This window comes from Empidonax traillii, unplaced genomic scaffold, assembly GCF_003031625.1.
Source record: "Empidonax traillii isolate 1590-97213 ecotype Southwest subspecies unplaced genomic scaffold, ASM303162v1 scaffold9:size3134949, whole genome shotgun sequence".
Lineage (NCBI taxonomy): Eukaryota > Metazoa > Chordata > Aves > Passeriformes > Tyrannidae > Empidonax > Empidonax traillii.
In genome coordinates this window covers 377,588-405,584 of record NW_020955202.1, presented here as the reverse complement: position 1 = coordinate 405,584, position 27,997 = coordinate 377,588, and the positions used below count along the sequence as shown (strand labels likewise).

At 38.5% G+C, this 27,997-nt stretch overlaps 1 protein-coding gene across 5 annotated transcripts in view; it reads right to left on the bottom strand.

Annotated features, from left to right (window-relative positions):
* Positions 1 to 27,997, bottom strand: part of ATP8A2 (ATPase phospholipid transporting 8A2) — a 313,861-nt gene that overhangs the window by 89,067 nt on the left and 196,797 nt on the right. For all 5 annotated transcript variants that reach the window (XM_027884061.1, XM_027884051.1, XM_027884086.1 and 2 more), the window contains 6 exons: positions 22,184 to 22,258; positions 19,368 to 19,490; positions 18,230 to 18,308; positions 14,853 to 14,914; positions 14,443 to 14,499; positions 10,134 to 10,241 (listed from right to left, as the gene is read on the bottom strand). In XM_027884061.1, the coding sequence (XP_027739862.1) occupies positions 10,134 to 10,241; positions 14,443 to 14,499; positions 14,853 to 14,914; positions 18,230 to 18,308; positions 19,368 to 19,490; positions 22,184 to 22,258 (504 nt within the window). The remainder of the gene's footprint in view (positions 1 to 10,133; positions 10,242 to 14,442; positions 14,500 to 14,852; positions 14,915 to 18,229; positions 18,309 to 19,367; positions 19,491 to 22,183; positions 22,259 to 27,997) is intronic.

The window sequence follows — 27,997 nt, the reverse complement described above, 5'->3', positions numbered from 1 at the left end:
TGGCACCTGGGAATATAGTTTAGTGGTGGACTTGGCAGTGCTGGGCTAATGGTTGGACTCTATCATCTTAGAGGTTTTTCCCAACCTTATTGGTTTTATGACTCTATGATTCTATTAAAGCTTCAAGGCAGTAAACAACTGGGGGAGGGTGTGTGCACACCTTTCAACACTCAAAACTGAAATTTCGAACAATCAAGCAGGAACTTGCTCTAGCTGCAGCTGGCACAGCCTAGTTGTAAATTTCGTAATATTCGGACTAAACAGAAGTGGCATGTCCTGAATTCTGTAACTAGAAAAGATATATGAGACACTACTCCAAATTACGAGACTGATCATGTTCTGTGCTCCTGCATATAGACTTTCTATATGAGGAAAATCATGTATTTGGAGTTTCATGCCACAAAGAAAGGTCCATGAGAAAGAAGTGGTTGTCTTAAGAAAAAAATGAGGGAGAACATCTGGAAAGAAGGTAAAGATGCTGGCTGCAGGAAAAATCTTGGAAGTGGCAGAAGATCACAGAGAACAGGGACATGCATAAACATGAATGCTAGGGTATCGCCAGGGACCTTCACTAGTAACACTTGCAGGTGGTCAACACTGACAGTAGTGGCACAGCAGGAACCAACCTAACTCTCTGCCCAGCTTTCCAGGCCAACAGTGACCTCCCTGCAGGGATGACAAGTTGACCTAGGAAACATAACACTGTACTAGGAGAATGCAGATGAGAATAACTGAACAGAGTAGGAGCACTAATCTCTCTGGTCCTGAAATAAACCATAGTATTTAGATCCACTAGAGGCTGTTATTTACTTTGTCTTGCGCATGACAGCCAGCACTTGGATAAATTTGAGTCATTGCAGGCCACTTTCACTAGAGGCTGATGCAGACTATATATGGTTTTAAACAATTCTGCTTGCTTGCAAAGAAAAAGCATGATAAACACTTAAACATGATAAACTTCTGACTTCTAACATCAAGAGATCAGACCACACCTACTCTTCACAGTTCCAACCCTAAACTCAGTCAGTAATTTTACTTGAAAGTTTCCTCTCAGTCCCCTCTCTGGCTATTTCCAACTTTTTGATATAATTCCATACTCCTCAGTAATATTTTCTCCCTTACACGCAGCTGATATCAAATACAGTTGTCATGAAATGTTAACTGAGTCCTCGGAAAGCATTTCAGATTTTGTGTCTTCCTTTCATATGCCTTTTGGTCTGTGTGAGGATGCCAGTGATTCAAGGGTTCAACTGTTCTTCACACACATTATGAATGAACATTAATGTTGAGACCCATCAGCTTAATGAGATTTTCCCTAACCCCAAATGACAGCAGCACTTTTTACAGGCATGTAAGAAAAACTGACTGATAGAACATTTTTCTAATTGTTCTGCTCCACACCAGATAACCATCTTGTTACTCCATATACTTACTTCTCACTTCTCCATTTTTTAAAAATTGTTTTACATTGGTATCCAAATTTATAAAAGCACAATGAAAGCCAACTTTATAACACTATCAAAGAAATTCCTTTGATTTCTGTTTCAGAGTGGGTAAATGTCACTTGAATTTGGAAAGGCTTTCCCTTAATACAGCTTCTGTTGAAGTAAAGCTTAAAGTGGGTACTTTTCATATTTCTTTGAAATAGGAACAGCCTAAAACCATCCCTTTTGGTACACCTTTCTCAGAAATTCTCTCAGAACCCCATAACAAGCATATTTATTCCACACATGAAGATGAAATGCCTAACACTGGCAGTTCTACTGAATGTATACACACTGCTGGATAGCATGATGCAAGTAATAGCTTACATGGATAGATACAGGAACCAGAGGACTAATAAATACCAAAAGAATACCCTTCAGATGTTTGCTTAGATGCCTACTCCAAAACACTGCACAAAAGAAGTCCTTGCAAAGGTGATGGCCATTTTTGTAATGTCTAAAATGACACTCTGCTAACCATATTATCTTAGAGTTAGTCACTCACATTTTGCACAAATGGCAAGCAATGCATTGAGTATGGTGTGGAAACTTTCAAAACCAGTGTTTCTTCATTCTACCTTTCCTATTCCTTGCCCTCTTTTCAACTAAGAGTCCCACTCCCTCAGCATCTCCTTTGCTCAGTCTTGGTGCAGCTCACAGACCATTATAGGCAGAAATGATGGATGGTAGGTGTTCATCCTCTCCCTTACCCGAGCCCTTCTGAAAATGAGAAACACACAGTTTCAATCTAAACAAGTCCATCACTTGAGAGAATGAGATGAAGAAAACAAGTTTGCATAAAATGTTGTTCTGGTTCATTTCTTTGAAAGGAACAAGCACGTCCCAGACACTGAACAGAGTAAGACGTTGTAAGCTGTACATTCAGGGAAACATAAAATGCTGTTCAACACCATGAATTTGGAATATTTTATTCAAAACAAAAATTGACCCATTTTGGGTCAATTCTATTACAAATGTTCAGCCACTGTACTGAATCCTTCCTTCTCCTCCCCCAGCATTCTCCATAAAGCACTCCATGCTATAGAGGAAGGATGTTTATACTTGCTTGTCTTTTGTGTGTGACAGCGCTACTGCCCAAGCTTTCTCTGCACTGGTTTGCTTATAGTAAGCATGAAATTGCCTTCAGTCATATACTGGAAAAGGGACATGTGCCCAGAGCTGCAAGATGGAGCTCTGCAACATGTTTAGCAAGAGGCTGCAGCTCTTGGTTGTGGAAGAAACCTGCTTAACAACATCAAGCTACTGAGAAGCGCTGTTGTTGGGTTTTATGCTACAGAGACCAATGGGGCCACATCTAATCATGAGTGGCCCCGCCAGACTTTAGGTATTATGCTATGGACAACACCTGTATTATTCTGCCCTTTACTTCTATCAATCCTATTGAAATATGTAACTAATCTAAAGAAAATGGAGCTCCCTGGAAACGTGTACCTGCTTAGCACCATTTTTATAACACTGTGACTTTTTTCAGAGTCTCCTTCCTATAACTTCCAATGAGGTTACTGGTATAGTAACTGGTATAGTAACATCAAGTGCTACAAATACCCAAATGAGAAACTACACTCTACAAGCCGAATAGGTGTGGTGACTTCCTTCACAGACACAAAAGCCCAAAGGCTCTCTCAAAAGTTACTGCATTCAGATTACAATTGCTTTTTGCCTACCACATCTGCCAATAGAGAGGCAGCACAAGATACCATCACTGCCGTCAACTCTCGAGTTAACAGGAAAGCCACAGGGGACAGACTGTACGAGCTGACCCACAGCAGTGGGCAGGGTACTGGGAAGGGCTGTAATCCTCCCAGTCTCACTACTCCTGAAGTCTGTGTACCAACGTTTGCCTTAGAACAACATAAGAGGGATCATTTCCACTCCTCAGGGCTTTTTGGATCAAATTTTGACATAATACAATTGGGGGAAAAAATGATCTCATGAAATGTATACTGTAGGGAGGAAAGGGAATAAAGGTATGTTTCAAATTGATCTGGAAATATTTTCCCATGTGAAATAGTTATGCTTGTCTCTTACAAAAAATGCAGTGCAGGAAAGAAACAGTGGCATGGAACACAAATTCAGCAAAACAAACAAAAGATCTTCCACCAAAAAAACCCCCTTTATAATATGTAAATTCAAACGAAAACATAACATGACCCTTCTGTCCCCAAGGAACGAAGGTAAAAACAACATCGCAACCAACCCCCAAGGATCTGCTATCCGGGCTTCCCTGCATCCATCAGAAAACAAAGTGACTTAAGTGTGACCAAAGCAAGCCATAAACCCACTAATTCCAACTCACAGACAGTCACCTCCTGCCCTCTGAAATAGATCCCATCTGTCACTCCTCTTATTTTCAAAAGGAGCAACCACTTCACTGCTATGAGTTTAAACACTCTTTTAAAAACCATCTTCCAAACACAATTACCATCTTCCTCTCTTTCTATCCTACAAATTATAGGAATAGCAGCATACTGATCTACTTTTAAGTCCTCTCTCTTCTGCCTCTCCTCATCATGCCAGACCATTTAGGCAGCAACCTCCACATAGGAACAGGATATTGCTTGATTCCTTAGCACCGCCTGGAAATGCAGCCGGTTCCCACACATCACAAGCTCACACAGCAGCGCTCCACAGCGAATGTGTGCAGAGGTAGATCCAGATCTCCTGGCTACGAAGCCTTTTGCATTGCCCTCCAGCCCACCCTACCCACCCCCCCATGCAGCACACTGCTAGCCTACGAAGTTCATCTGTAAAAGATCCTGCAGAGGCTGAGTGCTTCATAAAAGGCATAAAAATGGTTTGGCTGTTCTCCAGTTATGCTATCCAACAGGAAAAAAAGTTTTTTTCTCACTGAGATGCACACAAACCCTTGCCATACATGACAAATCCACACTGCAGAACTGTTTGTTTTTTCTCCTTAAGTTTCTAATGCAGAACACAGCCTACATCAGGAATGCTCTGATCCAGTACGGCAAATCATACATTCTTAGTTTGTTCTTGGTTGTCAGCAGGGCTCAAAACACAGACTTTTTTTGTAGACATGAGTATTAGTACACACTGCCTCTGGTATAATACAGTAGCTGCTCTTCTCTATTTAAAAGCCAGCTGCTTCTAATTAAGAAAATACAGAATAGGATATCTTCCAAACATCTTTCCACGAGCTTGCAACAAGGCTTTGCTACTTTTTAACATATGAAAAAAAGCAATTTGGGGAAATTTTGAAGGACATGAAGCAACACTAGATTCCAAATTGAAAAAAGATGCAACTTTTGAAGCACAGTCCATTACCACAGAATGATAATTCTATCCTGAGTGTAGGAGCTTGTTCCTGGACACCACTACACCCCAGTCTAAAGCCAGTAAATATGGATAATCAGCCAATTACACAGAAGTGTAAATGTTCTGTATTTCTATTTAAGCTACTGAGCAGCATTTAAACTTGTTAAGGCTACCTGATCTCCAAACAGACATTGGCCAGACAGTGTGGCTGGCATCCAGATTATACTGCTACACTGAAGGAAAAACAGCTGACCTCTTATGAACCATCTGTACAACCCTCGGGCAACCATTCATATCCACTCCCTTTCCTATTGCTCCCCCATCTAACAAATTCACCTGCTAGCTGCAGCTCTTTTGCAGCACAGGAATCAAAACTGAAATCTTGAGGTAAGCACATGAAGACTTCAGAGAAGTTTAAAGGCCAGCTGACCGCCTTGCTCTGCACTGCCAGTTCCCAAACCAAAATGAGTATTTACAATCATGGTTTAATCTTATTTTCACATGGCTTCTAGATAGGAAATGCCAGCACAGTGCTGGACTCAGCTACCTATACAGTCCTGTTTTAAAGCCTTCACAAAATATTTCCTAAGGAAAAATTAAGTCTGGACATCTTTTAGAAATATTTAGGAGAGATTTGCTGCAGAGCTGCCAAATAGGTAAGGGGGCGTGTTTTGGGGGATTTGCCTCCAGAAAATAAGCATGCTTAATCTATTAGTTTCACATTCAGGGTTTATTAAAATATTCATTTATCTCAATTTTTTCATCTTTGTGGTGTACGACATAGTAGAAGACCATGCCAGAGATCTAGAAGTGAGAGATTAATTTCTGAAAGCCATGTGTGGCTCATAAAAACAACAAACCCACTCCTTCAACAGATGCTTAAAAATATATGCATGCTTCGTTAGCCTAATTTGTCTGCTCAGAGCCTAGTCCAAAACTGCAGAAAAAGTTCCAAAACCACATCAAGTGCCACGGAGACCTCTGTGCATAATAATAAAAACAAACACGATCAGCAGGCATTAAGGACCTCGATCTGCAGGCCAAGTCTGATTTGCGCGTAACAGCTGGATGAAGCATTTTCACCAACCAAAACACTGACACCACAATGTAATGTGCAACCAATTGCAGACAAACAAACCACGATCAGAACGGCCAATTTTCTAACTAGCACCAAACTGCAGAAATAAGAGAAGCCAGAGAGAACAACAACTGAGACCTCTGGAAAAAGATTCAAATGTAGAGAGAAAGACAAAAGTGTTCTGGAAAACATGAAAATGTACATTAAGCTGTCAGTTTTGCAGTGTGGATTTGAAAGAGTAGTAATGTGAAACCTGTTTATTACACTGCAATAATGATTATTTCGCCTTCTGGATTTTTTTGGTTTTATTTTTTTGTTGTTTCCAAGTCTAGTAACCCATATAAAGTTCACACACGCTTTAGTAAGAACTCAACCAGAAAGATTTTAGAGAGCTTCAGACTGAAGGCCAACTACAAAACCAACTATGCAACCAGAGTCCATCACATCTACATCACCTCCGTCTCTCAAAAGCCAACAACAGTGCACTAGTCAAGGCAAACTTGTCTTGCTAATGCCATACACACAGAGGAATGGGAAGTTTTGCTAAAGAAGGGATAAATGTTTTCTTAACAAACCATTCATACAAGCAAGTCCTGCTACTGTCACATTACATGGGATCTTCCATTACTGGGATCTTTTAAAAAATCACCTTTAATCCAGGTAAAACTCATGCACAGCTTCTTTAAAAGTCTTCATAAGCAGACAAATTACCTATCAAGAATTTGACAGTTCAGCTGGAAAATCAAGAAATACCTTCTGTCTAGGATGTGAAGAACACTAGGAAATAGAAGCACACCTGCCATTACAGCTATGAAAGTGGTTCTTACATAGAGCTGTTTCCAGCCACGATGTTTTGATGAGATGGGCTTCCTGACATCCTGAGATCAAGATAATGGGTTTCCAACTCAAAACGATTCTTAAACCTCAGTTCTGATATGATCATATACAGCAAACATCAAAAAAATTAGGAATGTTAACCTGTATTATAGAATAACAACAATAACAACCCTTTCAAAACCAGATTAAAACCCCCACTGTTTTACCCCCTTTCCTCCCGGCAGAGGGGGAATGAGACTGATACTCATCATCCTAAAGACATTGCCTTTACGGTAACAACAACTAATGAGGCAGACACAAAACACAACACTTATATGAAGGTAAATAAATGGTAAAAAAACAAAATCACATCTAAGAAGTAGTCCTTTAATCATCAACAACAGCAGATGCTTCAGAGGGGTGATGGCAACATCCCTTCCCTGCCAACCCCTCTCCCCCTAAAACACTAAAAATTTCAGCTCAAGGCAGGGAATGAAGAAATCTGTTTTTCTTCATCTCAAATAACGTCTAGATCAAGACTCAAAGCATAATCACTGTCATAACATCCTCCTTCCTGTACACACTTTCAGGTACAGGTGTTTAGGTATGTGTGTGGGTGGAAATACCTACACACAGACTTTGATCCCATAGAGTGCAATATTATTCCCGTAAACCAAAAGTATGCTTCAATTCCAATGAAGAAATCCATACAACAGAGTATGAGCAGCATATATCACACACTATGTGTATGACATACACAAGAAACAAGCACAAGTGTTAGCATTCACTGTTCCCTTCAGGACACCAAATCCCCACTCCCAGGCAAACAACAGAATAGTCAAGATTGCAAGAGGGCAGAACTATAGCTAATATGCTAGTCAACAAAATACCACTGGGTTATGAGCTACAAGCCCCAAAAGGTCATGAAAACTATCATTAAAAAGGCACTCACATCCTTAGATCAGTACATTTTTGTACCACCTCTTATAATTAATGAGTATCAAAATAGGTAGCACTTCTTAAAAACACACCTGTTTTCAACAATCTGTGGTGGTAAGTCATAACTACGGAAAAAGCATCTTTTCACATATTTAAAAGTCTGCTTAAGTTCCATTCTGACATTTGGAGAATGGACAGAACAAAATGTTTTGCACCTCCTATGCCTCCTACTGATGGCACAAACTCCTGGCTGGCCCAAATGCTTCATGAGTATTACAGTTAAAATCAGCTCACTCTGAGTACTACTGGATTTGCATACTATGAGGATCTAAGATATTCTGGAGTTCATTTTATGTGAAGATAAACACACTTTTTTTGGCAAGATTTAAAACAAAATCAAAGCTTTTAAAATACCTTGCTTACTTATAAATGAAGAAGATAGCAAGGGTAAAGGAATTGCTTAAATCTGGGAAGCAGCAACGTGACTAATTTTACAGACTAGAGCCTAGCACAGTCCTAGCTCATTTCACCGTGAACTGGTTTTGTGACAGCAACTGATTACTCGAGAGACTTTGTGCGAGTTAATGCAAGTGGTAAACAAGCTCCCTTTACCTTGGGACCTTCCTCTGATTTTACAGAAGGATAAAAGAAACAAAAAACTCCACGTTCTTCCACCACTGCTCCTTCTCTCAAAAATACAATAAAGCTGGTAGATATAGATACAAGAAAACTGATATTGATCCCCCCAACACACACTGAAAGCCATACAACAGACAGCTTGAATTCAAAAAGCATCTTTGCAGAATGATGACCTATTCTTAACATTTTTGATTGATAATTACTGACCCAGGGGCACAGCTTGTCAAATACTGGGGCAGACACTTTATCAATTAAAGTAAATGTGTTCTTCATTTAAAATAAGTACATTACATTATTTTCATCTTGGCAAGATATTAGCACCACTTCTCAAGTCAGTGTCAAAAAATCAGAGCATAAAACCAAAGGTTAAATAGAAACACTTTCTAAAAACATACAAGAAAAAACAAAGCCTTATTAACATGAAGCTTTTGTTCCAAGGCCTGTGGTTGATGACCAACACAGTATGAATTTTGTTTAAGTTACAATAACAACAAAGAGAGTTACTTTGGGGGGGGGAAGGAAACACCAAGTTAAAGCCAATATTCTGACCCTTCTTGTATAAAGCAACAGCTCACCATATTGTTTGTATTTTAGAAGGTTGATATGTTAGTGGCAGCAGTACAAGTCTGCTGTGGAGGACAAGTCATTCATGGCTCTGCATGTTACTGATGTCAAATTTCTGCCCAATATATGAAAACGTGAATTAGAGTTACTGATACTGTATCTGCTGTGAAACACACAAAGATCACCATGAAATACAATCAGAGGACTGCGGCTTTGTCTGTCAGTCAATTACTTGCTGATCCCAGCCTGTCAGCTGTCTGTCTCTGTTGTAAAAAGCTGCTGAAAATCTACCATAGCCTCCATTATCCTCAGTGTTTTGGCACATGATAATAAAATATGTATTAAGCCAGAACCAGCAAAAAAAATAATGCCTGACTGCTCTTGTTGAATACAAACTCACAGGAGTAACCTCAAAAATCTCTAAGTGACTTACCACCACTTGACTTTTTAATCATTGTTTTCTAGTACACAAGGGTGGCAATCTAAGCATATTTAGCTAATTTGTTAAAATTATTAGTTTGCTTTTCTTCTTTCTGTATCATAAACACCATCTTTCCATTAAAGAGGAAACTTACTACAAAATACATTTTGCTGGTAATTTTGAAAGCAGTTCCACTTCTACAGAGTAACATTTTATCATACATTCATTAAGTCCTTAATTGTTTATGGTAGCTCCCTATCTTAAATATGCATGAGGCTCTTGAGTGATTTTGACAGGCTTGCGACTCGGTTTTGTCACCATGAGTTGAAATAGTAACACCAGTGCAAAAATTTCACCACTTGAAACTCAGGTGACACAGAAGGAACAAATCCAAAATTCCTCTAGTAATAGAAAAGGATCGGTAACATCGCAGGTTCCCTTCTGCTTCAGACCATCTCATCCAATTTTCAAGAAAATTCAATTTACTTTAAATTAATGAAGGAAAGCCAGAACAATATGAAAGCAAAACATATGGAAAAGAAAAAACCCGTGATAAAAAACCCCACCCAAAATAAATATGGTATTTAGTTAAACACACAAAATCTTACCAGGAAGGCACAAAGACTGAAAGAGTCAGTCTCACTGCTATTGATATGAACTGATAGTTGTTGTATAGTATCCCCAGTGCATGTACTCATGTATGATGTCACTTTTGGGGAGAAAGAGAGCTCTTCTAATGAGGAGATTAGGCTAAATGAATGCAGGGATTAAGAAAAGGTTAAAAAGAAGTACAAGCACTTTCATTAGAGCACAACTCCCTTCCAAGCATTGTGTGAGTGCCCAGGGCAGGTGCTGTGCTGGGCAGCTCCCCACACAGCCAAAGCTTCATACTGACCTGCCCCAGCATGTCTGGCGCGATGGGAAACGTGGGCCAGATGGCTGAGTAGACACCGAAGAACACGAGCCAGAGCAGCATGCTTCCCCAGACGGCCAGGTGACTGAACTGTCAAGCAACAGGGAAAGGAGAGTCAGCACAGGGCACTTCCTCCATTCATCCAACCTACAAGTGTTTCCCTGTTCAGGTCTCTGTTGGTCTCACTCAGGCCTGTCTACTGCCCTTGGTTTCAGGTCAGTGGCACAGGTTGTTCAAACATCATAAAGCAGCTCTCTTTAATCTCTGCCTCAAAACAGGGCAGACAGATAGTCTTCTCAACCAATCTATCTTATTTGGAGCTCCAAAAAACCCACCAGATTTTTCTTGGAACTCTGATTTCTCTCATCTAGTTCCTGCATCCTGCATGTCAGATTCACATAAATCAAGGTGGAAATTTTCAAATGCTCAGGTCAAAGTTCACATGGACAAATCCCTTATGGCAGTGTATGCATGCAAGCTGTATGCAACACTCACCTTTCATGGAGGAAGATGCAGTGCTATGTAATACACTACTACAATTAAAATCTACTGATCAACTTTGCTTTTCTTGTTTTAAAAGTGTTCTAAGTGATTTACAGATATGCAATACAGCTTACATATTTACGGGTTCTTTAGTCTGTAGACTCACTAAGAGAAAATAAAAGTAGTTTTAAAGTGACCAAGAACACATCCAGAACAGATTTCAGCTCAGTTGCATTAAAGAAAGTAATTTTTTCTACACACCCAAACTGTTTTTCTGTTCAGGATGATTTAAGTTGTTTTACTTTTACACTGCAGTGGATGGAATCAGTAATTTCAGTTGTAATAAGCAACTGAGCTCATTATTTGCTCCAGTTTTTTTGGATGCCAGCAACTTCTGCAGCTGATGACTTTGGCTCCAATTCAGAGGAATACCTGCATAAATCTTAATGACTAATTACATATGAGTTTAGGAACATGGGAATGAATTCACATACTGGTTGCTGTGGTGGACACAGTGTGTTTGTTCAGTTCTCAAGTTTTATACTTGCTGTTTGATGACTGTGTCTGTTTACTTTTTGAACACTATGTTTGAGAACCAAAGAAGTGTCTGAGTATTGTGTTCTGCCTGCTATGAGACAGATACAAAATTCCACAAGATGGAGAAGATTAGTCGTACTCTGGAACCACTTAATATCCTTGGAAAGGATAGCTTTCTCCAGCAGAGGCAGTGAAAACAAACAAGCAAGGAGTCTGCAGCACCAGTATAGACTGGCAGATAGTTGGGACCAACTTACAGTAGAAGCATTCATACAGCAAAATGTCAGGAGCAGTGGAAAGAACACTCTTCTAGGCACTCTCAGAAAGCTGAAATTTTGTTCAACCCTAGAAGTTGCTGGGCTAATGGGATAGGTCCCTTTCTTGAGAGACACAGTGGACAGGAAGATTTGTTTTTAAATTTTGCTATTTATTCTGTTTCATCCAAGAGATCTGATCAGCAACTACTTCATTAAAAACAAGACAGCAATAAACAAAACAATCAACCAAAAAAACCCCAACCCAACCCCCCAATAAAATAAAAACCCCCAAAACCTCTACACTCATGCCTGATTCAGTTCTAATATGAAGAAAACAGAGACTGAAGTTTTTGGTTTTATTTTTTTTTAAACACTTGGAGAAGATGCATTTTATCCTTTCAGTCTACTTGCTATTCTGAAAACTACAGTCAATTCATGTCAAGATTCTGACTAAAAGCCCTGCCCCAGTGAACAACTGTAGTGCTCAGCTTCCCAAAGCTGAAGTACTGCAAGGCTTCTGCAAGAACTCAACATTAAGAAAAATAAGTCCCATGGAATGGCAGCACTGCTTTCCAAAAAAGGGCATCTTGAGTCTTCCTCTCAGACAAGTGGATAGAAGGCTCAGGATAGCTTGGACTTATGCTTCCAAGCTGCAGACTCCCAGGTTTTATGATTAAAAACAGTAAAATCAAGCAGAGAAACCAACCTAAGATAGAGTCTTATTTTATAGGAGGTCTATTTATGCTAATGAAATGCCATAATTTTTTTGGTCTCACTTAGGTTTTTCTTTGTAATCTGCTGGCAGGACAGTTTTTGAGTTTTGCAGCTCTCCACCTTACCCTTTCCAGCTGAGCAGACTTAGCTCATTTTATGTTATCTTTACCTTCTTCTCACGGCTGTCCCAGTCATCTCTTTATCTCAAGTTTATATCTGCCCAAATTGCTTCTCTACCTTTAAAAGTGCTTCTGCATTCATGAAGAGCCCCTCCTTGCCCTGCTTGAAGATGTAACTTATACACTCACCCCACCAACCTTTTCACTGTTGATTCTTTACTGATCTCTGTCATTTAACCCTGGAGAATTCATGTGCAAACCAGAAGCAAGTCCATCAGATGAGTTAAATGAATGACAGAAAGAAGAAAGAAACTAAGGCTCTCACACAAAAACTAGACATAGTATATGGCTCTCCCATGTGTCCTGATTATCTGAAACAATTCACGTACTGTGATAAAGCAGTGAAGAAAGCTTTAGAAAAAGCCTACTGCAGTGTTCCAAATAGGTAACACGTAACATGAAACTGCTCCACATGACTTCAATGTGCAGATTTAGTTATGCATCATGTTACCACTTTTCCAAAGCCTTTCTTTCCACACTACCTACTGGACATACCAGGTTCTCAACCACTTTGACTCTGCATTATTTATTTAAAGCTTTCCACTGAACCCATCGTGTTCTCCCAAGTGGCAGTCTCCCTCTAACTCTCAAGAACAAATTGCCTGTAACCAATCCACTTGATGATGGAGAAGAGGCTTAACTCAATGTTGTACATTTAACACTCTTCAAGTGACCTAAAGATTTTGTGTGTTGATTCACTCACAGCTGAAACAATAACTATAACCAACATCAGATTCCAAGATGATAAGAGTCACTCTTCCAAGCAATGAGGCAGGAATTAGAAATGCATACAGAAAAAAGTTGATTCTAAACACAACCACTTTTCTGTGCCTAATAATAATTTCTTTGTAAAATGTCAGTGACACTGAGATCTACTAGCCATTACGGTATCTTTTAAAACAAAAGTTTAGAATAGAGGGCATCATGATTATCCCCCAGTGAATGAAAAGACCAGTTATGAAGGGAAGAGGAGAGAGGAGGAACCACCGAATAATTCACAATAAAACAGGATCTAAGCAGGTTGCCTCCAATGCAGACTTGGATATAGCCTCTTCTATAGCATGAGGGATTATTTTAAGTATTTTTGCATTTTAAAACATTGGTACACAACACAGAACTGATTCATAAGCAACAGCAAAAAAAAAAAGTATTCTATTTTCAGATGAGAGAATGAGGCAGAAAATACTAGCACCTCCCTAACAATTAAATAACTCGTACAGATAGCATTTCATCTTCAAAATTCAGAACAAACATCTCATTGATGTTAATTCCTCTGTGAGAAATGAAACAAGATGTAAGTCAAGTCCCTCCAAGAAACTGATAAAATGAGGATATATTGTGTCCTCAAAACAGCAGAGTTTCTCTGTACATCATGAAAACTAAATTCCAGTAAAGTATCTTATTGGCATGAAGAAACTTCTGATTCTGACTAGATCAGAACCAAAAAATGAGTGTTTCAGAGGGGCTGGGGGAAAGAAGGACACGAAGGTGTTGAAGGTTCATCAACACAGAAGCTCTCCCCTATCCCCCCCAAAACTCTTTGGAGGTCACTGTCCTGCTGAATTCTGTCACCTACCAGTAACAGAGCCCTCACTCATTGCAAGTAAATAACTCAAATCTAGGAATCAACATAAGCATTTAACTAACATCCTTATTACACTAAATTTCCAAACAAAAACTCTCAACCAATGTGAAGTCACTAGTTCTTTTTACCTGGTTCAAAGATGTTTTCAAAGCCCAGTTGTTTATCTGTGGGTAGACATCTTTTGTTCCCCATTGCATTAATTTTAAAGGAGCTACAGATCTACTTCTTTAAGTAATTACAGTGATATGTTGATTTTATACAAAATTTTCTCGTTTTTAGGTAGAGATGTTGACAATACACTTAAGTGTACTCTTCCCACTTCTGTCAGGTTGCCCTTTTTCATCACACATATCGTGTGATCTTTGAGTTTATTCCTCTCACATTCTGTACTTTGGGAGCTTAGCATTTTATCCCTACATGAAAAATCCAATTAGAACTCAGAAGTCTCAAGTGATTTTTAGTACTTCTTTTCTGTATTAATACTCATTAGGGAGGAAGGTGGGCTAGTAAAATAAAAGATACTGCAAAGTACTTACTCTAGTCCATGCAGTTGTTTCCAAGCCAGCTTTCAGACAAACAGTGACTACAACATACTGCAAAGGGTGGAAAAAAAAATAAATTAAAAAGGCAACTTGATTACTAACACTCTCAAATTCAAAGGTGTTCTGGTCCAATCTCCCCTTTACATCTAAAAAGCTACTACCATTTAGGTAGCTAGCAACCCAGGAACTTGGCAGTGTGGGATTAGGGAAGGACGGGACATAAGCTATTTTAGGTGCATGTCTGGGACAAAAATGAAAAAGGAAGAGGGAAAATCAGGCACACAGCATCAGTTTGATTTTACTCTACTCGCACACCTTCCTCAGGTTTACACAGTTTTCTGGTGGTGTAAAAAAGGCCCTAAAGGATTCTACCATTCAAAAACTGCCAGGACACACAAACTTACAGTGTAAACTATGTTTCCAACAAATAAATAGTCAATTCCCTGTCCATTTGTGAATACTGCATCTGAAAGAAAAACATAAAAATTATCACATTTGATATTAGTTTATCAACAGAATGGATTAAATGACATGGAGATTTTAAGGAGAAAATAACTGGTCTTAACCTCGCCTTTTGGAACATGTAAAAGTACTTTCAGAAGCTGAGATAATGGTAATGCAGAAGTTGTGCTAAGCCAGGCCTCATACAGGATGCTCAGACAGAGCATATATCCATAGTCCCAGTGCCAGAAGCTGGCCTAGCAAAAAGGGAAAATGTTTGCCAGAGTATAACATGTAATTTGTCTCTAAGAGCTAAGGTATCTAAGTGTCAATTTTTCTGTCACTACCTGTTCTGTACTACTTACTGTCACCTCTAATAAAACTCAGTACTTGTGTGATTGTGACAAAAAAAGCCAGTAAAACTGGCCAGTAAAACTGATTTGTGGTGAAAGAGACCTGAATTAAGAAGAAAAGTTTTATCTATAAGGGACACATATAACATCTAAAATATCTCACTGGAGGTTAATTTAGGAACAGAGCAGTATTCAGCCTCCACACACCCTTTCTCTAGTAAAGTGTGCACAAGGGTAAATACACGTTAATCTATCATGTGAAAGTGCCAACCTTGGCAATAGTTCAAATGTCATTTCGTCTTCCTTAGCCCCTTGCAGAATAAAACCAGAACACCATGAAAACACATTTGACTGCCACACTAATGCCAAGTGAACTTAAACTCACAGGAGTTTTCAAGCATTACTCGAGCATGATAAGTGTTGCTATTTTCACAGGTTTTAAGACAACTGCTGGAGAAATAGGAGCACAGCAGGGATGAAAAACTCTTAAGAGAAAACCCTGGACCTATTCCTAAACACATACTGCCTAGCACTGCCTAGTGTGCATCTACTGTGACGGTACCACTTCGTTAGTTTTATTTGCAAAACTGAATCTGACATTGTTAAACGAGGGTCATGTACTCCAGGATCAGTAAATATTTAAGCCTATAAAGAAGCACTTCTAACATGCTGACCTCTGTAGTGAAGAATTTGCCCAGCTTATGGGTAAAAAATCCTATATATTTAGTATGTGTAGTTAATCCAAGCTACCTGTTTTGTTTTTCTTCTACCATGGCTGCACATGGCTGTCTCCAAAGACCTGACAGGCTGTGAGCATTTTCCAGAAATTGCTAGTTCTTTATCCCTGCTTGCTTTTCTCTTTTGAATGTTAACTACTAAGAGACAGCAGCAGATAGACCAGCCATGAACACTGCAGGAGGAGCAAAGCCTGAGACAGCTTGGTTAGGAACTGGTTTGGTTTCTAGCCACTGGCATCTCTATCAGCCCAACTCCTCCCACAGTACATGCTGTGGTGTCAGGCATTTCCCACATCATTCACAAATACATGTCAAGTTTTAAAAACTGTCATTTTGCTCTTTCCTCTGGTGTCAGAATGGAAAAGGTGACGACCACTACAGAATTCAGTCCTCCATGCCCAATGAACCCTGTTGATGCCAAAGGTCTCAAGTTTATTAAGAAAAAGGCATGCCCAAATACGTATCAATTTTGATAGAATAACCTGACATAATGACTTGGCCATGCTCTAGTGTAACATCACAGTGCACATTTATGTAACTGAATAAATTTTGCTCTAAGTCTCAATTTTTTAAAGTCATATTTTAATGCAGTAATTTAACTTCTTTTTTTCTTTTTTTTTCCAGTGATTTGCTTGACCATTCACTTTGGGAGGCTATGTGGTCCTGAAAGGAATGATATTTCTGTTACTGAGAACAGTAGGACACTCAGTAAACATTCATTTCTGAAGCTATACATGGCCCATTCATGGACTATATGTACTTCACATTCTAAGGAACCTGAGAGGTTAAAAACGTCCCAGTGTGAACGGCACATTTTTGTCTCCGGCACTGAAAACCCTTTTGCACTTGGAAATGCAAAGAAACTTGAAAATTCAATATTCATTCCTCTCTGGAAAGCAAGTTAACCAACCCATTCAAAGGAACTCAAAGTTTGCCTGGTATTTCAGCACTGATTGCTGAAATGAGAAGTACATTATCTATTTAGGAATCAGAGAATATCTACAGTAGAATAAAACAAAACCTGTAATTTTCTTTAGCTGTTACCACTACAGATGTCAACCTAAAATTTCTGAAGATGGATTTTAAGAGGAGCTATTCCAGATTAACATTTCTCATAAAAACAGTGAAACAGAACAACAAAACCTCTCAAATAAAAACAAAAATCCTTCAACCATAAAAACCCCTCTGCCACAAAACTGAACCTTCCCCCAGCGCACACGTGGAGGAAAGGGAAGTCCCTTCTTTATATGGTCCATCAGACAGCATGTGAAGCTCCCACTGAGGATACTATATTAACATTTTACTCAGCCAGATAGAGAAACATGAACCTGACTCCCACAAGTATCTTTACCATCATGCCTCTGATGTGAGCATTCATCTTTCCTCCCTTTCCATTTCTTTCAACTCTTCCCCACTTAATCCATCCTGGAGCTGAGAAAACTTTCTTGAAAACAGTGTTTTCCAGGAAAGAGTTTCACTTTTGAAAAAATTGTTATTTTAGATAAATACTATTCCCTTCATCATCACCCCTAAATTCTTAATCTGATCTAGTCCTACTACTTCTTACTACAGTAAAAGAACAGATTTCCCATGGTTTTTCCCTCCCACATAACTATATTGCTAGGTAGGAACCATATGGGATTTACTGGTCTCTGAAATACCATGTGGTTACATTATTACCTGTCATGAAAAGCAAGACTTAATAACACTAATTCGTATAACAAAAAGTCTCATTTCCCTGATATCTCTGGCTCTCGATCTGCTTTACTTCCATTTCTGCCAATTAATTTTTTTCCCCCCAAGACTTAAATAGTAGTGAAATCTCTCTTTCATCCTCCTTTTTACAGTACTGTGTTACTGAATAGGAAAGGTCCAACAAGATACAAAGCAAACAGTTGTAAGGCAGCTGCTCTAAGAACACTACACAGTTAGAAGTTGAGGTATCAACCCGCTACCAAAGAAAAAAGAAAAAAAGCATTTTAGAAAACATTATTGAGTATTTGGGTAAAATTTTGGAAAGTAACAGCTTCATTTTCCACATACTAAAGTCACTAAATAAACACAAATTATGTTAAATTAGAATAATTTCTGAAAGCCATGAGGTAACTCGCAAAGTTCAGCAGCTACAGACTACTAACTGTCTGTCAGCATTATTTTCTTGGGACTTGTCATGACCCCGTGTTCTGCAAACGCACTGGTTCTGTAACACTGAACATCAGTTTCTGACATAAGAAATAAAGAAGCCCTTACCATGCTCCAGCACTTTCAGTGGAAACCAGAAAAGAATGATGGAATGGATGAGGGCATTGATGCAGTGACCCCAGAAAACCTGAGGGAAAACAAACCAAGCCATCAGTAAAGTCCAAAACTCTTGACCTCTCTCTAACTCCCAACAAACACTTCATTGTGTAGTTTAGCATCAGACAATGTTTGTCCTGAAGTGAAATACCTAAACGTCTGCAGGATCTCTTTCTTCCTATAATTTCCGGTTTTTCACAAGAAAAACACTGGTCCAGTTTGATCATTTTATTCTACCATCTTAAAACATAATAGGCAAGCACGCTTGCAATTTAGGATCTTTATCAAAATACAGCAGACGGATGGAGTGAACCTTCTTTAATTACCTCAAAGAGTGATCTTCAAAGATTGATTTAGTTTTCCTTTAATGAACAAATACTTTGTGCCCCATAGTTTTTGACTTCAAGATAATGACAGCTCCGTACAAACTAGAGCTTTATGTACTCTACAATTTTGTCTTCAAATAAATCAAATGCACAGTTTCCTTGATTCAGAAGTAAATGGAGATGTGCTTGTTTCAGAATAAAGGCGAAATACCAAATGCTGACACTTTCCAGCATTTAAATAGCAAAATGAAGTAAAAAGCATTCTTCAAAAGTCAGAAGACTGAATAAACCAATTCACATTTTATTTACCAAAAGAACTACTGGAATGGAGGTATACTAAAGCTGTGAAAAAGCACCCTAGCAGAGAGTCTTATGAAAACATGTATATTAAATAAAATCCAGGTAATGTTATCCAGTTCCTTTGGAAGTGGTAAATCCATTATTTATCAGCAGTTGAGAATTGAAAAATCATACTCTGATACAAATCTTACTTCAAATGAAAGTTTATGAATATTTCAAGACCAGTTTCAGCTGAAGCCATAGCAGAAAAGCCTTATTTATAATACAGTACTTTTTTTAAATTTAGTTAAAAAATTCTCGAAAATTGAAATATTCTTGAAAAGAACTGGGAGGCAAAACCATCCTCATCTTAGTGGTTAGCATAAAGCAGAAGTAACAGTGGGAAACAAGTTCTTTTCTAACAAGAAAAATCTGGAAAATAAGAATGTCCACAGTTGTTCTTAAAGAATTAGCCTTTCCCTTACCCTTGTGTTGAAACCATCTGCATTTTGAGTAATTTTGTATAGCTGTGGAAATCTAAGCATGCTATCTTGAGTACATGATCTTTCAAAAATTCCCAGAGTAAAGGGTGGCAGCGCTGTAAAAATCTGCAAAGAAAGCAAATACTAATTAAAAGCAGTTATTAGTTTTAAATGGATCTCAGATAATATTTCATTACCTAGAAAACAGCAAAGTTCCCAGACTTCACTGAAGACTTACTACTACTTGTTATTTGACAATTTTCAGTGGTCCAAACAAGTCTAAACATGAATTTCAGCAATTCATAACTCTCAAACATTGACTTATGAACAAAAGAAACACGAAATAAAATTAGTATATTTAACCAATAGGCTCAAATCCAAGAAGAAGTCAAGCATCATTATTTTCTGATGTAGCAGCTAATCTAGCGAGGATCAAACACATCAGACTGCAAAGGAAAGACAACAAGTATTTTTACAAAATAGTCGCGTGAGAATGGGTTCCAATATAGCTGCAGTTGTTGCCATAATTAAATATGTAATATATTTAATCAAAGCTAAGTTTACAGACAAAGCAAACGTGGAAATCACATTAAAAAAAAAAAAAATCTACTGAAAAACAAAGGCCATCCTGCATTACGGTACTTTGGGGATTCCCTTGGCAGGTATGAACCGATAGGAACAAATTAACTGCAGTGTATGTCTGTGCTATGGGCAGACTCTTAGATGACCAAGCCTCGGAAGCTTTCCAAGAGAGGCAGCAGGACGCTTTGCCAGAAGCAGAGTAAATTAGCCTCCACTGACTTTGACTTTGCTGCTCTTAAAGTGTTTCCAGGATCTGAGGCAGCTCATTTAAAGCCAGCTTGGGTATCCATGTTTCTTGAAGTCTGCAGTGCAAGCACAGACTGAAAATAACACCACTGTGTAAGTCTGAATACTAAACTCCATTCAATTCCTTGTACGTTAACAGTTTATGTCAGAAACATTAGTACTAATCTTATACATACATATATTTTTAACAGTTTGAGAAATGTTCTTGAGGTTAGGAAGCAGCTTGGAGTTATGAACTGTTTCGAGTGTGTATGCTTATCTGCAAAAGTCGGGCTGTGGTTCCCACCAGGAGCGAGCTGCCAGTCAGGGACAAAGAACAACACAGAGGAATAGAGACTAGTGAGAATCAGTAATTACAACCCTAGATCCAGTGGGAATTGTGCATCTTTTGCTCATAAAGTGATAAACCAGATGGTGAAAACGGCAGCAGACTGGGGGTAGCGAACTGAAACAAAGACCACTGATCCAATATATTTCAAAGAAGGATGTTCTGATACAGTTTTAATGTATTTTGCCAGCTTTCCTACGCTTATTGGGGCATTTATGTTCTCACTTGAAGTAAATCTTCTAATGGTTCTGCTTATGAAAGCAAACCTCCAGGACAAAATCAGGAATTATAATGCTACTGTGATTTCATACACTTCATATTTTAATGTGAGACTACTAATGTAAGAAAGGGTTAATCTGCACAGAAGAGAATGACAGATCTAAAAGCATTTCAAAATCTAACCTCTTCAAACTGCAGAAGTCCCTAATAACCTACTAGCACTTGACTCTTCAAAAGTCCACACAACCAGTTCTAATTTTAGAAAATATTAAGCTTACAAAACAAGGTTTAATTTCTCCTTCACTGGTTACAGAAGATGAGTTTTATCCAGAAGCTTTAGGTAGGGTAGGTAGATTCATCAAATGAAGTTTAAAGATAATAGATGCAAATATCTAAATACGAATGACAGAGACTGAGTAACAGTCAGGAAATTAGGGTGAAGAGAATCAAGAGAATGATAAATCCTTGAATAAATATCTTCCACTAAGAGTATGAAATTTTATGAAATATGAGGGTTTGTGTCATCATTTTTAAAATTAATGTGACAGAAGTTAAGTGTTTCTGTTAATACTACTCAGTGATAATTTTCTGGTTTTTTTCTATATTAGCATATATTTGGAATGAGTTTCTTAAAGAAAAAAATTAAATTTCCTCCCTGCAAAGAGAAATCCAAAGGACCCTTCAACACTGACAGCGTCCTAATGACTTATATATTCATGCACCAGGCCACTCAGTGGTAACATTACAAAGGTAACACTGTCAAATGCCAACACAGGTGTATGGTATGCTATGAAACTTGGTTTCAGAGATCTTTCAGATTTTAATTAATGTGATTGATTAAAAAATATTACTGATTAAAGTAATCAAGTCATACAGCACAGTGTGGCATTCTGCAGACCGCAGTCAAAATCAGAAATCACTCACAGACTAACATATCCTGCCCTTGGTTCAAGTGAAAAATGCTGGTTACACAGTGATGCTACTTCTCTTTCTGTACCTAATGTATCATGAGTCAACCCAAAGCATCTGCATGACACTTATCTGAGCATCTAACTCCTATGGGGTCTGAGAGAAAAAAAATTAATCAAAACTCAAAGACTAGGACTCTATATTTTGTTTAAGAAACATCAGCAAAATATTCAGTACAAAAGACTGAAGATGCTTTGAAATAAGAAATTAAATTCTATCTAAAAATCTGCAGAGTTTTATGCAGGTTACATTAGGCTAATCATCTATTTTCAAGGCATTCGCCCAAATTTATTTTTGCAATAAAAGCATAATTTTAGATTATTTCTTTCTTACCTCAAAGTGGATTCAAAATGGCTTTTACAAATGAACTCACCTTCCCTGACATATGTCTATGACAGGTACCTGTGAAAAATGGGGCACAACAAAATAATATACAAGTCCCCAGCATTACCAAGTCAAAACATGCAACACTTACCACGTTATACAGACCAATGCACCATCGCTCAAATAAAATCTGCCCAGAAAATCCATTAACGAAAGCAAACCAAAGCTGGAAAAGAGAAAAGTTACAAAAAGCTTTAGATTACTACTGCAGTACATGTTTCCATTTAAAATAGAGAAGGATCAGACCACTATCCGGAGACAGTTCCTTGTCATGCTCTAAAAACAATTATCAGGAGTGCCAAGCAGTTACTCTCAAGTCTTACGCTTTAAATACTGACTGAGTACTCCTTGTTTAAAATAAAATACTCAGGTGATGGAGCAATTTGCTATACTTGCATCACTACTCTAAAAAAAAAATAAATACGTGGCCTCAAACTATTTCAACATCCTTAACACTGGCAAATTAACACGCCTGAAGCCAGAAACCAACCTCATTTCCATCACGGTCAGCAAAGATTAGAATTTTCAAGGTGTGTTTTGATGGATGCTCTGCTTGTGTCCTATTTTTATAGTCCCAGAATTGCAGTGATATCTGCTTGTCAGTCACATTATCATGATTATATGACAATTTTATTGTCAAAATGATGCAAACATAATTATTTAATAAACCCACAAGTTAACAATTAAAATTGGAAGAGATTGCACAAAGAGGTTGGGGAGTCTCCATTCTTTTACAAGCTTACAAAACTTGCCCAACTGGGCAAGCCATGAGCAATTTGGTTTGCATTTAATGTTCACCCTACTTTAAACAAGAGGTTGGACTATATGGGCTTCAAGTTGCCTTCAAACAGATTCTGTAATGCCACGATCCCAGGAAACAGCTGTAAGCTTCACTGCACAGGTAAACTTTTCTGAGCGTTTCCTTGGACCCAACTTCCTTGAGCCTCCTAATCTTGCTTAAGCACCTTTATTAAGTCTGAACTGCTTTACTGGGCTGGAACAAAGTTTCTCAGTCAGTGGGCACTGAAAGAAGCTTAGGAAAGAATATAATTAGAAGGGGAAAAATTATCTTTTTCCAAGTAAATTTGGAACTGGAAGAATAACAGCAGCATATCCTGTGTTTCATTTAGTTCACAAGTTCACATTGCACTGGATGCACTAGGTATTAGAGAGCAGTGAAGTGACAACCAAGCTTATTCCCTTCTCACTCCCTGAGAGCCCACGGCACTTTGCCAGGTGTCTTTTCTGACACCATTCTGTCATTCACATGGTAGCACTCTCCTACCAGCATCGTTTGTTCTCTGGTGTCACTGGTGCAGTACTAGTGCCCAGCAAAACACTTCAGATAGCATTTACTTAACTGTACGTCATCTGATCTCTTCTCTGCTCCCTCCCAAAATGAACAGAATAACGGGGAAAGACAACGAGAAGAAAATGAGACGGCACCAAGATCTACTGCTGTTTTCACGGATGCAATTTCTAAACAGACTAAGACTCCTTAGCATGGGACAGAGGCAACTTAATGGAAGATTAAAATATTTACAAGATTGTCAAGAATAAAAAATAGCTGTTCGAATAGGCGCTGCTGCAAGACATGAAATCAACAGGCTACACAAAAGGAAAAAGTGAAACCTTTTCACACAATACATGGCTGATCTACGGAAATGTCTGCTAAATGATGCTGTGGATGCAAAAGGCAATCCGGAAAAAATCACAGAAGGAAAGCTGGACACCAGATGAGTACGCCAGAGAACTATCACTGCTCACAAATCAGAGACTGGGTTAGTTGAGGTCTTATTCTGACCCTCTACAGTTGTTCTTACAGCTATTATATTGCCATTCTTGTTTAAAATTAATCATCAGTTCTAATGCACTCTCAGTGTTCAAGTAAGAAGCAATGACATTGATCCCAACTCATCTGTTTAGAGCCAGGCCTTGCACAGTAGGTCAGCTATTTTAACTTACTTCCTTTTTTAAGGAAACTTATTTCATTTTTTAAACCTTCATCTGCTCTTTCTAGTAGGGCATTTCTATTTATTTCACAATATATTATTCTGAAGTTTGCACTTCATACCTGCTGCCCTTCTTGCAGTTTGTTGTTTACAGTGCCCCTGTAAGCTTTCTTAAGGGCCACCAGCTTCACTCCATTACCACTTAACTGAAAAGGCACCAGCCTAGTATATACTGCAAAATATTTCTTAGGTTTCCTAAAAAAAGTGCCTCTTACTTTCACACTGTCAAATATGTATTAAATTAAATAAGCATTTAAGCATTCACCCCACCAGAGCTGTCCAGAAAAAGGACAGAAGAAATACTCTACATCCCAACTTTTTATCATCACTTCCTCTGTATTGAAACCTTGAAAGAATACTCTCTAAATCTCGCTCTTCATGGCCTGAGGTAGCACACTGACCAGTCGCACTCTCAACCTTGCAGTGTTTCAGCCAGTTGTATAAGTCAGCTCTTCAAACGAAACATAAGAAAGATCTTTGGTAGAAAGCCTGAGGTCCAAAAGAGAAGCCACAATTAATTTGGGACTGTCAAGTCAGGAACTGGAGAGTTTCTTCTAGGAAGAATCAGAGTTTTAAAAAAGCATACTCCCAGATATTTAGCAATAATGATGTAGGCATTTATCATCTCCAGGCAATTAATTGCAACGATGAATGAAGGCAGCAATTCTAGAAACCATAAATAGGTCACAAATCAGAAGCCTGTCTTAGTTGGCAACCTCAGATTGTGCTCAGTTTTCTAGATCCCACTAGGCAAAGCAAACTTCAAAGGTTTGGTAGCAAATGATGAGGCCTTTCATAACATTGGCTCACGCTACTTAGGAAACAATTGCTTTCTGAAACCATAGCCTCCCACAACTAGTCCTCCAGCAACAGACATTGCTGATTTTCCATCAAGAGGGGAAAACAAAGCAGCCAGACTTTCTGTAGCTGGCCCATGGCTAGAAGGCAAGCCCTAAACCAGGCAAATCTAACATCTTAGATTCATTTCCCAACAAAAATATTAGCAATACCGATAGAATCACATAAAATTTGTGAAAAGCATAGCTGTTGGGACACCTTACAAAGCAGCAGACAGACTGTCAAAGTACAAGTGAAAAATATCCACTCAATAGCCCAATTCTTTCTACTTGAAAGGTACTACCTACCACAACTGTGATGCACAATTCATTAAAGACCCTGCTAAAACCACCTTGAGGTGAGTCAATTACTATAGAACAGATGTGTCTGACTGGGGTAAGCAGATATCTGGCGTCACTATTTTTAGTCTTTTGCAGCATCTTTCAACACTGACAGAATTTCCTATAGAGAAGTTTTCTTCTTATTTCAAGGCTGATATAATTTGGCTAGGGAAGAACTGAGATTTAGGAAGCTCAGTGTTCTGCCATTTCCAAAGTCCAATTTGAACTCTTCTTCTTTTGGCAGGATCCATACAGATGAAAATTAGAAGAATAAACATTCCCAACACTTATGTATGTCTGTGTGCACCACAGGCTGCAAACAGAAGGTAAAAGTTGTTGCTGTTATGACACACTGAAAATTAAACAGGTATGCTTGGTTTTGCCACAAATTCACATTTGTGTCAAGAGTAAATCAGATACTCTGCTTAAAATATATTATTTTAAATTTTACACTAGCCATAAACTGTCATGTATGGTTTAAGGACCAGCTGTTTGTAAAGAGAGTATGGTATACTTTAGGGTCAGCAAAGGGAAAAAAACCCTCCACTTCAACGTTCCTGTTAACAAAATGTACTAAATACATTTGAAGCTGCAAGAACCTATGCTTGACTCAGACTCGGTAAGCTGGTAGGAAAACTTGCCAAGTCTGCCTGGCTTGCCAAGCTCCAGGGGTTTGCAAGGCTCAGCTCCAGTACTGCTATGAACAAATGGACCCAAAGTTATTAAACCCCTTTTCTGGCTGGAAAAAAAGAAATCTTTTCACTTTAACTATTACCTAGCTGCCAAAAAGCTGGAAAAGCTTATTTGTAACTCAGCTACAAAATATAAATTTTTCTCCCAAGGAAAAAGAGGTCCAATTTAAAAGTAAAGAGATTCAGACCTAAGGCTGAAATCTGGGTCAATATATTGCTGTGCTTTATTACAGCAAATATTGCAAACATGCGAAACCAGTAGGTACTGTGCAAAAAGAAACTGGAACATGTTGCAAACTGAAAACTAGCCCATGGTTCCTGCCTTGAAGTGTGGCCGCACTCTTTAAATAAGAAACCCCACTGCTGAAGCACTTGATGCCAGCTGTGATGTGGGCACTTTGCCACTAGAGAAAGAGGAGAGGGAAATAAATCAGGGGTCAGCAAAAGCCAACAGATGGTAATACTTGGTTAATATTGACTTCAGCTGCAGGCATGCCAAAGATCTCAAGGTAGAACAGTCCTGCACTGCTGTTTTGAGCCACCCAGCCCATCCACCTGCTCTAGAGTATATTTTGAGAAAAGATCAAGTATTATTTTCAAAAAATATTCCAACCCGAGCAAGTTGGAAGGCAATTTTAATTGCAGTATTGCTTCATGCATAATTACTGCAAAATTAATGCCTGAAATAGTAGGAACTAATTTATTTAAGTGCTCTAAGGCACTGGGATAGCAAATCATCTATTCTAAATGTGTATATTTATGAAGTCTTGATAATAGACAGCTTAACGAGTACTAGAAATGTTTTCCCAATTCTGCTAAAGGGCACAGAAAGCTAATGTAGTCAGGGTATCAACAATTGCCACAGGCACCAATTATAGCCAGACTGGATGCCTTTACTATTCAGAAATTAGTTAGATTCTCAAAATATCCTCTCTCAGCACACACACATTTTGCATGTTCTTACCAAATAGGCTCATTTACAGTTTGCCCAATAAAGCAGGTTTGTGTGTCTCCTGTGCAGTTCATTAATAATGTATCCTGATTTAAAATCTCTCATTACAGATGTCTCTCTCTCAGCACCAGGCTCTTATTCCTGCCCAAATGCTCACAGCCTTAAAATAATCCCTTCATTAGAGAATGTACAGAACCAATTTTATAATACAGGTAAAGTGTCTTAGTAATAAGATTTGACAGGGTAGGCATGGCTGCCTGAGACTCAGTCTTCATTTGCTGAGGAATATTTCTCTCACTCCTTTTATTCCCCCCAGTGTTTATTAACTCTTTGCTGAAAACAGATCGATATTTCACAATTCAAAAGCATTTGCTCTAGGCCTGTGCACCCCAAACAAGTGCCTATTCAAGGTTAAAAATCATCTCCAGTCTTGTCTGCCAGTGTTAAAAATTATTACTATTTTCAAAGCTTCATGCTGCTTTTGTATTGTTAAAAAAACCCCTATGCACTGACTGCAGTGTTTTGTCAGGTAGATACTAAAGAAGCCAATATAATAGAGATTTCCTGGCTTTAAACACTAATTTATTAAATAAGCCAAAACAGCTGTTATTTCTTCCATTGCTGACTTCGTATAGTTTATATAACAGAGATTTTACCAGCTTTGTCTTTCTCTGCTTATAGAAGCAGCATATGCAGAAAATTGTATTCCTTCCTTATACAAGTTGTTTCAATGGTCCTCCAACCAATCAACTGCCAATATACTTCCCCAGCACAGGCAACACTCAACAGGAGATGCAAGCATAGAGCAGAACAGAAAAGGAGGAGGGGGCAAGAGGAGCCTCACCCCACACTTAAACACACTCACAATTCTTAAAGTTCAAGATCCATGGAATAATTCTGAAGACTTGAAAATTAAACAACAAAGTTCTGGGTTTTTTCCTCAGTAATTAAAGAACTATCATGCTGCTTGTCCCAGCAGTTTTGAGCACTGTGGAAAGATACCACACCTGCAGATGACTACACAGTATACATCAAAGATGTATACATCACCATTAAGATGTAAGAAGTTTG